This window comes from Balaenoptera physalus, assembly GCF_965194825.1.
Source record: "Balaenoptera physalus genome assembly, chromosome: 1".
NCBI classification, from domain to species: Eukaryota; Metazoa; Chordata; class Mammalia; order Artiodactyla; family Balaenopteridae; genus Balaenoptera; species Balaenoptera physalus.
Genome location: NC_138882.1, coordinates 131841741 through 131856026, shown reverse-complemented (window position 1 = coordinate 131856026; position 14286 = coordinate 131841741). Strand labels below are relative to the sequence as shown.

The 14286-nt window shown below is 35.6% G+C and overlaps 1 protein-coding gene across 6 annotated transcripts in view; it reads left to right on the top strand.

Moving 5' to 3' along the window:
• LOC309640595 (serine/threonine-protein kinase TNNI3K) overlaps positions 1-14286 on the top strand; it is a 299196-nt gene that overhangs the window by 38625 nt on the left and 246285 nt on the right. For 5 of the 6 annotated variants that reach the window (XM_082419553.1, XM_082419556.1, XM_082419558.1 and 2 more), the window contains one exon: positions 6102-6212. The exons of the other annotated variant lie outside the window; for it this stretch is intronic. In XM_082419553.1, coding sequence (XP_082275679.1) covers positions 6102-6212 — 111 coding nt within the window. The remainder of the gene's footprint in view (positions 1-6101; positions 6213-14286) is intronic. 6 annotated transcript variants of the gene reach the window in all.

Here is a 14286-nt window from a genome sequence, read left to right as displayed (position 1 = left end):
TGTGATAAATGCATTACATTATTTGATTTAGTCCTCACCACTCTATGAGATTTATACTATTATGAACTTCATTTTACAGAAAATAAAAGAACCCACAGCTCAAGAGGTTAAGAAGTGAGCTCCAAATGTAGGAAGTGGCCATCAGTATGCAAATACAGGTTTGCTTTGCTGTGCTAATCTGTGCTCTATGTAGTTTTATGAAGGTACATACCTAGGAAAAAGAATGAAAGAAAATAAACACACACATAAATGATAATAGTGATTAATGGTAGGACTACAGGTTATTAAATTGTTATTTATTCCTTTATTTTCTATATTTTCTTCTATGAGATATTTTGGTTTTCGTTGAGGCAAAACCAACTACCCCAAACTTAGTCCTATAATACAACAATCATTTTATTATTCTCATGGATTCTCATTTCAGAAATTCAGAAAAGACATAGTGGGGATGGTTTGATTCTGCTCTACTGTATTTAGGACCTTAGCTGAGAAGACATGAATGACTGGGAGATACTCCATCAGCTGGGGAATTAGAATCCTCTGGAGGCTTCACGTGTCTGGTGCCTGGGCTGGGATGACTATAAGGCTGGTCTTAGGTGGGTCATTTGATTGGAGAATCTTTATGTGCTATGTACATTCTCCATATGGCCTAAGCTTCCTTACAGCATGGCTTCCTCAAGTTAGTCAAACTTCTTACATGGTAGCTCAGAGCTTCAAGAGCAAGTTTTCCAGAAAACAAGGAGGAAGCTATGTGACTTTCTATGGCCTAGCCTTGGAAGAAACATAGCTCACTTCTGCCATAGTCTTTTTTTTTTTTTTAATAGATTTTATTTATTTATTTATTTATTTATTTATTTATTTATTTATTTATTTATTGGCTGTGTTGGGTCTTCGTTGCTGCACGCAGGCTTTCTCTAGTTGCGGTGAGTGGGGCTTCTCTTCGCTGCAGTGCACGGGCTACTCATTGTGGTGGCTTCTCTTGTTGCGGAGCATGGGCTCTAGTCGCATGGGCTCAGTAGCTGTGACTCATGGGCTCTAGAGCGCAGTCTCAGTAGTTGTGACACATGGGCTTAGTTGCTCCACGGCATGTGGGATCTTCCCAGACCAGGGCTTGAACCCGTGCCCCCTGCATTGGCAGGTGGATTCTTAACCACTGCGCCACCAGGGAAGCCCTGCCATGTTCTTTTGGTCACAATCCACCCAGATGCAAGGAGAAGGAACATAGATTTCACATCTAAATCATAAGACTGTAAATGAATGCTTGCCATATTTTAAAACTTCCAGAGGACTTATTTCCATAAACAGAAGAAAGTAAAATTTAGACATTAAATAGTCCCAGTTTAATTTTCATTCTGGAATAGAATTGGCAAAAACCTTTGTGTGTGTGTGTGTGTGTTTTTTTAATTTATGTGATTTGGTAGTAGAGAATCTGAGCTCTCTGACACTAATAGCTACTTTTCCTGGATTTATAGTAACAATTACAGAGTTAACAATTACAGAGTTAACAAGAAGCAAGAGAGTAGATTCTGTATTAGAGTTTTATGCGTAGGACAAAGTTGGAGTTGCTACCACTACAAAAAATTTTCATCCATTTACATAAATCTTCAGAGGTCTATTGTACACCCAATTCTATTTTTCAAGGAGATAGTTGGACTGATTTTTTTGTCCAAGCTTCACCTTTCCACATAAGGATTTTCCTTTGTTTAAAAATAATAAGTATCGTACATGTGAATACATTACAGAGGCTTATTTATCCCCACAGTTTAGAATGCTTCTGTGTGGCCCACTGAATAATAATAATGTAAATTTGGCTAGAGAAGGAAAAACCTAAGGGGAAACCTGTCAGTTCCCCAGAATAGTATTCCTAATGCAAATCTTAAGAGTCTTTCTTTTAAAAAACTTGCCCTCAGATACTTCTTGTATATTGCAGAGTATAAGCAATAAGTAAGGTCAGCTTTATAATATTTAAAATTTGCCTGATGTTTTTATTTTCTATGAATTTCCTTTCCAGGAGATGTGCACCAGATTGCTGAATTTTAAAATTATTCCATCAGGAAACAATATTTCTGTAGAGTAGGGGAGAAATATTTGGGACTTGTCAGTTAAATACAACAAAATACAATAAAATTGTATCCTCTCAACTGTTTCCTTGAGCTTGGCACCAAGGACAGACCAGTGAAAGCACTATGGAAAGTCAAAAGTGAAGTATGGACTTTGGAATCATACAGACCTGAGTTTGTATCTAGCTCCAACACTTACAAACTACTTAAGGTTCTGCAAGTACTTTAAATTCTTGAACCTGACTTTCATCAACTCTAAAATAGGGTTTATAATATTTTTCTCATAGGTAAATTGTGAAGTTGGAAAGAGATGATTTTACTTGGTACTTAACCCATAGTAAATGATTTATAAGTAGCAGTGATTGTTTTGTTACATTTTAGCATAGCTTGGTAAAATTAGAGTTCTATTTTTATAGTACTTAATAAAAAGATATATTTAGATCAATCAGAGGTCAGCTTGAGAAATCCAACCAAGATACGAAAGGGTAATTTATTACTTTTAACTTTTGACCACACTATTTGCCTATTCTGAAGGAATCATAACATGCTTTCTCTTAAAATCCACAGATTCCAGCTAAATAAAATACAAAGACAGTTGAGGAAAAGATGAATGTGTGTTTACAAGAATCTGCCTGATAGATAAATATTTCATATGCTCCGTGATTTTCATATAATTTATTTTAATTTAGCCTAGTATGGTACTTGTCATAAGGTAGATGTTCGTTAATAAATATTTATTGAATTAAAGAATATCCATCTTTTTAATGATTTGTATGAGTTCTTCATATATTAAATATACAAACCACTTGTCAGTTTTATATGTTGTGTATATTTCTCCAATTTGTCATTTATCTTATAATATTGTGTTTTTCTAATACTTTTATTTGCTCATATTTCCCTCTATTAAAAAAATGATTTTATGCTTAAAAATACCATCTTCACCTCCCTGCATTTAAATGCCTGTTCATCTGCAAGGAAAAATGTTTTAAGGTGATGTCTTTCCCATTTATCTAGAGACTATTCATGTCTTTAGCCCTCACCATTCAAAATTAAAGGTTATTGGTGAGGTGGGAGTGAATTTCTGTGAATTGTTTTTTTTTGGAGGAGGCAGAACTAGTAGACGTTTCCTAATTTCCAGTACTGGTTCAGAGCTTTTTTATGTTTTCTTCTTTTGATTATTTCCATGAGTAACTAGTGAAGCAGAAGTGAAGTGTGGGGAGGAAGTAAAACGAAAGGAGAAAGAGGAGCTAGGTGATGGAGTCAAATCGATATCTTTTTTGGAAGCTATGCTGAGTCCGAGACTTCCATGTCTAATGGTAATGAATTTACTTAGTATCGTTTTGCCAGGTACCATTTTAGTGCTTTAGTGTATATGCGTCATCACATCAATTGTGGGTATACAGTTTATATGTGTATCAAATCAGGTGGACACGGTTATTGTCCCCTTGTTTTACAACTGAGGAAATTAGTGTAAATGTGTGATGTAACTTGCCTTAGATTACATAGTCGTTAGCAGAGCTGGGATTCTAACTAGGGAGGCTATTTCTAGTCCCCACAATCTTAACCCTGCATTGTTAGTATACCAAATTTAACATGTGAAGAACAAAACATTTTATTTCTGCCTCAGAAACTACCTTTTCCTGTTCTTCCCTATCTCTGTGTCATGTCATTCTACTGCTATTTATTGCCCTTGGAAAAAATTTGAATACCCAATACAGTGGCCTGCAAAGTCCTACAAGATCAGATGTCTTTGACCTTATCTTGCACAATACTTTTTCCTTCTTTTATTTTTTAACCTTATACTCAACACTGGCCTTAAACACACTAAGCTTACTTCCATCTTAGGACTGTTGCACTAGCTACTCCCTGTCATTTAATGGCCATCCTCGAAATTGTGACTTAGATTTCCCCTTTTTGGAATTTACCATTTATCTCAAAGTTTACCTCCTCAGTGAAGCTTTCCCTGACTACTTAATTTAAAGTAGCCATTTAATCATTTGCCTCTTTCCTCTTACAGCCATTGGTACTTTATGACACTGTATATAATATTTTTTTATTTGTTTATTTTCTCTGTCTCCTCTCACATATATACACAGTAAAAATATAAGCTCCATGAAAGCAGGGATTTAACTATCTCGCTCACCTCAGTGTTCCCACTGCTCAAACAGTGTTTCAACACATATGATGTGAGCATATTTATATATTAAAGAAGTATTTGTTGAGTGTATGGAAGGTTTATTGAAAAGGAGAATGATGTGGTCAAAACTGTGTGTAAGAAAATTTATCTTCTAATAGTGTAGATGATGGACTGCAATGAAAAAAGGCTTAGTCAAGGAGACCAGTCAGGAGGCTATGGAGGGTGATGTTGGAAATAAGGAGAAGAAATGTGAGAGGTCCTAGTGAGTCAAAACCAGCAGAATTCTGAAACTGATTGAGTTGAAGGGACTCAAGGTCATTTGGAATAAGAAAGTGCCATTAATGTGAATAAGGAATGCTAGGAGATGATAGGTCACACTTGGGAAATTATGAATGGTATTCACAAGAGCACTTTTGAATTTTTAATTTGAGATGACATTGGTAGGCAGGATATATGGAATTTAGACTTAACAGAGAAGTCAGGACCAAAAATGAAGTTATCAGATTGTATAAGAATTACCAAAGGTGGCAATTAGAATGAGAAAATAGCTTAGGGCTAAGCTCCTAAATCAGTCAATTTTTGGAGACAGAAAAGATATAGATAAAATTAGCTTACCTCAGTAAGTCTGTAAACTGGGCAGAAGGAGGCAATGGAATAGTAAAGGAAGATGAAATCTTTAACTTTCTTGCTAGAGCAGGTATAGAGTGGAAGATTTGGAAACTATAACATTAATTTTGTTATTTGAAGTTCTTTGCCAAAGTTTTTTCAATTTTTATAACTTCTCAACCTTCACTTACATGTGACAGCATTAAGAAATCAAACTTTTTTTTTTAATGGAAGAGTTTTCTTAACTGACAGTATTTGAAATTTTATGTATATGCATAAATGCAATGCCTATCCCATGAAGACTTGACTTTCTTGCCACTGGGTGTGTTTGAGATATTGATGGGCCAAGTATTATAGAAGTTGTGGTTTGAATTCTCACTTTGAGGGAGAGAGTTAAACATGAAGAGCTTTCTTTGCATTCCCTTCCAGATCTGGAGTTCTGTGAATATGTGACCCTCCACATTACTCTTCTGAGTGTTCTGACTTATAAAATGAGGTTTATAGTAGTAATTTTTCACAGGATTACTTAGGGAGATATTTAATTCGTTTTTTATCAGCAACTAGTTTTGAAGTCTCCATGTGCCAGGTTTAAATAAGTTAATGCGTATGAAAGGTTAATTACATAATAAAAATTCAATGAATGTTAATTTCTATTAATATTATTAAAAAGCACCATGTCTCTCCAAAGACAGAAATACAATGCAAATAATAGTGTGAAGAAAGTAAGGATTATTTTGGTCATTGCATAAAGTATTCTAACTTAAATGCTCAAGCAATGTTTCAAACATTTTCACTGAGTGAAAACATTTTAATGAGTCAAGTTAAAAGACACTACTGATTAATTACATATAGAGCCCATGACACTATGTCGTTAATTATGTATAGGACCCACGACACATATGTGTTAGAGAAGAATCAAGTACTAAACTACCATGAAGTGGCCCACTGCAGCCAGTTCAATAGTGCAGTTGCTGGAGAAAGCACATTTATTGGAGTGACCTACATGTACGATTGAGTTGAGTTTGCAAGAGCCTCACCATAGGTAAATGTCCTTTCTGTCTTTCATGGTCAAGTGGTAGAAGACTGATTATAATTGAACAGCCTGTCATCTGCTCCTACATTTCAACCATCTGAGAGCTTCTCTTTGCTTTCTCATGTGCTCTTGTGCCAGAAATCACACTTAAGTTTTCTTTGAGCGCCTAAATTGGCTGACAGTGAGGGAATCAATATATCCTGTTGCACAGTGTTCAAAGCTGCTGTTGAGAGAAAAGTAACACTAAAGATGTGTTTCCTTGCAGGATAGTGCAGAATTGATCACTTCTCTGCTTCACAGTGGAGCTGACATACAGCAGGTTGGGTATGGCGGCCTCACTGCCCTGCATATTGCTACAATTGCTGGTCACCTGGAGGTAAGTCATATCTTGGCCACCTGTGAAAACAAACCTACCTCTTTGGATTCTTGTTTTCAAATGGTGGCTTTTGAGATTCTAGGAGTTGGTTTAATTTTAACTAATGAACACACACACATTTCTTTTGGGGTTCAAATTAAGCTATGTAAATGTTCTTTTGATAGTAAATTCGGTCTATTTTGTAACAGTGTAATCAAACATCAATTAATATAAAGATGGCTGGATATACAGGGGCTATATAGCAGTGATTAAAAGCATAGGTATTGGAGTCAGGCAACTGTTTCCACCACTTGCTATATTTACCTCAAGCAAGTTACTGTACCTTCAGACACCTCTGTTTTCCTCATTTATAAAATAGAAATAGTGATAAGCCTATTGTAATGATTAAATTAGATAATCAGTTTAAAGCACTTTGCAGATTGCTTCATTCATGGTAAGGAATCAATGAAAAATTATTCATTAATTCATTCATGTGTGCATTATTTGATTTATTAAGCATCTGTTGTGTGCCAGATACCGTTCTAGTTACTGAGGTGACAGTAGCAAGTAAAACAGGCAATTTTTTGAAATTTAGTTGTAGACAACAAGACAAACAATAAGGAAAAAAATATTATATAATTTAGTAGTGAGTACAAGAAAAATAATAAAATGAGGTAAAATGAAAGCAGAGTGAAGAAGTGGGCACCATTTAAAATAAGCTATTGGAGCTTCCCTGGTGGCGCAGTGGTTGAGAATCTGCCTGCTAATGCAGGGGACACGGGTTCGAGTCCTGGTCTGGGAAGATCCCACATGCTGCAGAGCAACTGGGCCCGTGAGCCACAATTACTGAGCCTGCGCGTCTGGAGCCTGTGCTCCGCAACAAGAGAGGCCGCGATAGTGAGAGGCCCGCGCACCGCGATGAAGAGTGGCTCCCGCTTGCCACAACTAGAGAAAGCCCTCGCACAGAAACGAAGACCCAACACAGCCAAAAATAAATAAATAAATAAATAAATAAAATAAGCTATATAGTGACACTATCATTAATATATATAGTAGTATCTGCAAAGGCCCTGGAGCAGAAAATAGCTAAGTGTATTGGAGGGGCACGAGTGAGCCGAAGTCACTAGTGTATATGGGCTGGAGGCAGAGTGATGGAGACAAGGTCAGGTGATGGTTACAAACAAGATTGCAGTGTTTTAAAGGCCAGAGGAGGGACTCTGGCTCTTATCTTAAACTTAATTGTTGAAATATTAATTTCATATATGCAGAGCACTTTAATTTGCATTGTTTATTTAATTTACTGAGTAAATCCTCATGAAATAGTTTTTATTGTCACTGCCGTTTAATAGATATAAAACCAAGGCTCTTGTACAGTAATTGTTTTTACAGATTACAAAGCCATTGAGAAAAAAAGCCATGTCTGGAATCTTGGTCATTTTACTCAAACTTCCATGATTTTCACACTCTATTAATTGTGGTAATCACATGTAAGCTCAACAGTGTAATAAATGAGCAGTCTTATGTCTTCATTATTAAGTAGTTGTCTATTTCTCCCTTTTAGTCATGTTGCAAGTTAAAGTGTACTTTCCTCACTTACACACACATGCACAATTGTGAACAAATAGAGCTGCATATAAAATCATACATAAAACCTGTAAAATAGGTGTGAGACATCTCTCTTAACAGTGTCAATTCGAAGGGCTCTTCATTCAATAAATATTAACATATCTCAATGGGAGCGAAATAGTTTCCTTCATGTTGATATTTCCACTCCTTACTATATTTCCCTGAAAATAAATTATCTTATTTCTCAGAAAATAAATCTTTTTAATGATATTTATTATAAATGTAAATGAATTTGTATTACTTATTAGGAGGGGGAAATCCCATTAGAATCACTTAAAAGTAAATGGTTTCCAAAAAAGAAACCGAGGTTAGTGATAAAGTAAATGGAAGGTAATTATATGAAATCTGGGTAGAAGAATTAATGAGGTAGACATTAAGTCCCAGTGAAACACATTCAACCTCTCAATGCCAGGAAAATGACAGAAATTTTTTTTTTTGACATCTTTATTGGAGTATAATTGCTTTACAATGGTGTGTTAGTTTCTGCTGTATAACAAAGTGAGTCAGCTATATGTATACATATATCCCCATATCCCCTCCCTCTTGCGTGTCCCTCCCACCCTCCCTATCCCACCCCTCTAGGTGGACACAAAGCACTGAGCTGATCTCCCTGTGCTATGTGGCTGCTTCCCACTAGTTATCTGTTTTACATTTGGTAGTGTATATATGTCCATGCCACTCTCTCACTTCGTCCCAGCTTACCCTTCTCCCTCCCCATGTCCTCAAGTCCATTCTCTATGTCTGTGTCTTTATTCCTGTCCTGCCCCTAGGTTCTTCAGAACCTTTTTTTTTTTTAGATTCCATATATATGTGTTAGCATATGGTATTTGTTCTTCTCTTTCTGACTGACTTCACTTTGTATGACAGTCTCTAGGTCCATCCACCTCACTACAAATAAGTCAATTTTGTTTCTTTATGGCTGAATAATATTCTATTGTATATATGTGCCACATCTTTACAGAATATATTTTGCAAAACAAAATCCTTTTTGTCTAGTACTGAGCTAATCACATTTTTGAGTGATAGAATTATAACAGGGTCAAAAACAAAGTGGTTAAGAGCTTGGTCTCTTCATCTCCTGTTCAAATAACTGTTTTCTTGCTTTATCATAGTATGGAAGGAGATATTATATTGATTCTACCAGCCTTAGGGCAAATTTTACCAAAATAATTCCAAATAGATCTCTACTCTTGTCTCACAGTTCTCCATGGGTTCTCCAACTTCCTTCATTAGCTCTGGTATAACATTTAATGACTTTTATAGTCAATTATGGATGCTGCATAAAGCATGTATATATACGTTAGTCTTTATTCTCTTCTTATCTAATGGGCTAATTAAGTTACAGATCATATAGGAAAATGGTATCCAAAAAACCTGAAAGCATCCTTATTCAAACTAACAGAATTTTAAAAGTTGAATTATTTCCTTCACAGCTGTTAATTGCAATACCCACTTTTAATGCATTTCCCCACACACACACTCATTCATCCATTTAACAAGTATTTTTGAGCCTCTACTTTTTCCATAACATTGTGCTAGAATATGGGAATGATACAAGAAAATAAGGCATAGTTTTTCCCCCTAAAGACTTTATAGTATAGCTGGACACACAAAATAAATACACAAGAAAGTTTATATAAGCAATTCAAAAGTAAAATATCAATATAGTCATAACTATAGAAGAGGAAAGAGCCAAAGATCAGAGCGGGTTTGATATTAGGAATAATTAGAAATATGATCATTACATAGCAAGGAATGGCAAAGAACACAAATTTAGAAGTGTTAGGATTTCACTGGGAATTGAGATCAAGGTGACTAGAAGATTTAGGGAAGGATTTATGAGAGGTAGTGTGAAATTGGGCTGAACTTTGAAAAGTGGTAAGAACTGGACAGAGAAAAGAAGAGGAATCATGTCTAAAACTGAGAAGGACAAATGAGTCGAGTACATTTAAGGGAGAGTGAATAGAATGATGGCATGAAACAGATTGTGAAGGGTCCTTGTAGGATGTTAGGAATGGACGAGACTAAAGAAACTGAAAATGGAAGTCCAAGGAGTTTGACTCAATTCAGTAAGTAACTATTATAGTTTATGATGTACAATACACAAGGCTATATGGTGTGGGAGATAAACAGATGAATAGAACACAGAAGTTCCCACTCTTAAGGACACTTACAGCCAATAGGGTTTTTTTCCACTAGGAAATGAGGAGCCATTGAGACTTTTTGAGCAAGAGAATGATTGGAGACATGATAAATAATGTGTTGAAGAGGATTTCTTTGACCTCAGTATTTATTGTGGATTCCAGAGGGACGATATGATGATTAAATAGACAAAGATAAAGGACTAGGTAAAGGATTCAGTTCTGAGGAAAAACCAGTTACCTCCAGACATGTTGATTTGCTGATCACATACAAATTTTCAAGTGGAAATGCTTGTTAATCATTTAAAAATATACAACTAGTATTCAGTGGAGAAGTTGGGACTTAATGTAAGTTTTTGGAAATTATATGTGATATTTGCAGCCATAACAGTAGCTGAAATTTGGCCAAGGTCTAAGCCTAAGAGAACATCCACAGAGACTTTAGGAATTACTGAATAGCCATTGAGGAGACAAAGAAGGATTGGTCAGAGTGGTATGAGGGAAACAAGGATAATGTAGTCTCACAATAATTAAGGGTATAGAGAGTTTCAATAGATAAAGATCCTGGGTATCAAATGGTGTAGAAAGGTTGAGTGCAATAGGGTAAAATATACATAATAGTATTTATTTGCTATACCAAAAATTTAGGTGCTTATTCCACTCCTAGTTTTTACTCTTGGTTAGCAGGAATGGTGGCAATATATCAGTGGGGGTTTCCTTTCATTAGTAGTCACTTTCCTTTATTGCCCACCTTCTTCTGTGAAACAATAACTGATGCTAAGTCTGACAGGCCTCTTTGTCTACACATATCAAATTCAGACCCTCCATTAGTGTCTCAAGTGTGTTTGTCCTCCCATAATTGTAAATTCTATTAAACAATTTTACAATAAAATTTACATTGACTAGGCAGCTGTCTTCTTCAATAATAGAGGAGAACACGTGCTGCAAATTCCTAGACATGCTGACTGCAATTTGAGACTCAGATTGAGATTTACTGTGCTCTGAAAAGCAGGCAAATATTGGTTATCCTGAGTCTCACTACTTCTCCCTGACTAATTTATCCATCTGTCAATACATATGCATGTGCTGCTTTATACAAGGCCGGAGATTCTGTCGGCAATCAATAAACATGCATTAAACCCTCTTCTCCCCTTTGAGTCCAGAGGGCACATGAGTCATATACTCTCTCAAGCATGGAAAATGAGAACAGTTAACTAACATGTGATAGTGTTTTATCATTCACATACATTTGTCATTTGGTTCGCCTGTGAGATAGTTACCGTTAGACTCAGTTTACCAGTGAGGAAACTGAGGATTGCAGAAGTTAAATGACTTCCACAGGACCATGCAGATAATAAATAAATGAGATGGATAGGACTCAAACCTGGTTATCTGACTTCACATCTGTAGTTTTGTAAATAAAAAAAACAATTACTCCCTTATGACTCTTGTATGTATTACTGAAACAGGGCTTGCAGCCATAAGACACTAAGCAAGTATTGAGAAAACAAAACAGAAACTGAATATGTTACTATCTAAGTCCCAGATATTGCTACATGTACAATTAAAGCAATATTAATTGATTCAAGTATAACTGTATATGACACTTAGTAAATGGGCACAAGAACTCATGGAGATATAATGCATGTATGTGAGCATTCAATACACACACATACCCTCACATGTACACATATACATACACCCCAAGTGTATACACCCCACTTCATACTTTGTCGAATATCTCTTTTAAAAGCTGTTACACTTTGGTGTTTCATGCAGTCGTTTCTGCAGTTATCAGGAGACAAATCAATTATGTGTAGCTTTAGGCAACTGAATAGCAAAGAGAAAAGCATGTCTGGGATGATGCAATATATAACGTATAGGGATTATGGAGTGTTTTCTTTTTCACAGAAAGGCATAGTTTCATATATACTTTGTGCAGGTGATAGTATTATTTTCATAGTTGAATTTATTCTATCCTACCTCATCCCATTTTTGGATTGTAAGCACTTACTCAAGCACTGCTTCACAAGTGCTTCCCAGTTCTTTCGGAATTTACATCTGATTTCAAGGAAATGTTGTTGATGTTGTTCCAGTTCATTCTTAACTAAATCATCTGAATGTTTCAGGAGAGAGTTTTGTATACCAAGAAGCTTCTGACCCTGTTATTTCTTTTAAAGTGGCTTGAGTTTTCTTTCCAAAGGCACTAACAAGTGAATTCTTGGAATTATAAAATGTGGTTTCTCTCTCTCTCTCTCTCTCTTTTTTAAAGAGATAATGTACTCATGAGTTTTATAGCTTAAAAGTATCAGATATGCCTCCAGTTTATGACGAGGCAATAATCCCTTATGAACTTAATCTGGAATCAGAAAACTGACTTCATCCTCATTCAAGATTTTATCCTCATTTTCCAGACGAAAAAACTGAGGCAGAGAGGAGTTACGTAACTTGTCCAAGGTGACAGAAGTAATAATTGGTCGAGTGGGTGTTTACATGCTGTGTGTTGTCAGAGCCAGCTCTCACAATGCTACACTGCCCTTCTTTTAATCCAAACAGCAACTTCTCAGCCCACCTGACCAGAATTTAAGCTTTGGAAGTGGTAGATAGAAACTTAGAATTTAAATGTCAGGGAAATGTGCTCTATTCTCAGCTCTGAATTGTCTCAAAGACTAAGCACATCAAGGTATTCTGGTGCCTCTTTATATGAAACCCATTCTTCTAAGCTCTATTCCTTATCTATGATATTTCTGCATTACATTTTTAAACAGCTTTGTTGAGATAAAATTTATATGCCATGTAGGTCACCCATTTAAATGTACAATTCAGTGGTTTTTTTAGCAAATTCACAGAATTGTATAATCATCACTATAATTTTAGAACATTTTTGTCACCCTAAAAGGAAACGTAATATCCAATAGCCATCAGTCCCATCTACCCTTCACTGCTCAGACCTAGACAACCACTAACATACTGTCCATCTCTATAGTTTTGGCTATTCTAAACATTTCATATAAATGGAATCATAAAATATGCGATCTTTTGTGATTGACTTCTTTTATTTAGCATAACATTTTCAAGGTTTATTTATTTCAACAGGGTTGGTTTATATCAGAATCATGTTATAATTATAAATGCCTTTATTTATCAAAACAGCAAAATGTATACAGTTCAACCAGTAGTGTAACTGCAGTTCTTTTCAACTACTCCTCTATTTTCATTATAAATTGATGCTGGAAGAAAAATTTCAACTAAACCTTCAGGTTCTCAACCTGCATTATGTAGTCACAAGCATGTGTTCAAGTTGTCAGGCTAGGAACACCTCCATTAGAGAAAGTGGCCAAGTAGGGCCTCTTCCTGAATGGGCATACCACCTCTTACATGCTAGATAAGGCCCCTGCTCAAGATGATCAATTCCCCTGCCTACCATAGACTCACTCTTTAGATTTTGAAGCAGTTATAAATTTTAGGGCACCTCTGTAGAAATGCAAAATTTCCTAATCCTTGAGGTTAGCTCTTATAGTTAAAATCTTAGTAATCAGTTCATACCCTAAAACCTTGCTAATTGAAATATGATCCACTGACCAGCAATGTAGGATCATCAGGGAACTAGTTAAAAAATACAATCTCAGACCTACCTAAAGTCAGCACTTTAACAAGATTCCCAGGTAATTGATATACATATTCAAATTTAAGAAACACTACCCTAAAAAGTATTAGGAGAAATTAGATTTAAAGGAGATATCTGAGAGAAAGGTAGCTTGAAAATATGAATGAATAATTAGAAAGAGGTACCACCTTTGTTTGTTTTACAATTTTGCTTTTGGCTGACCCCAATTCAAATTATTTTAATAACTTTTGAAGCATCATTCAGGGCTTATTCTAGAGCTCAGGATAATGACCACTCACTATGTATAACATATACCTAGTACTATGACACATAGTAGGCACTCCGTGCATGTTAACCTCTCTTTTCCTTTCTGAGATGTAAAATCTTATAGGAACAGTATCTAATATAAATGAAAGTTTAAAATGTAACGGAGATACAACACAATAATTATAAATAACCCAGTTAAAACATAGGCTCAGGATTTGAACTCACATTTCTCCAAAGAAGGTATACAAATGGCCAAGAAGCACATGAAAAGATGTCCATCATTATTCATTAGGGAAAAGCAAGTCAAAACCACAGTGATATACCACATCATATCCAGTAAGATGAATATAATAAAAAAAGATCATATCAAGGATTGGTAAGGATATGGAGAAATTGGAACACACATACATTATTGGTGGGAAGATAAAATGGTGCAGCTGCTTTGGAACAGTGT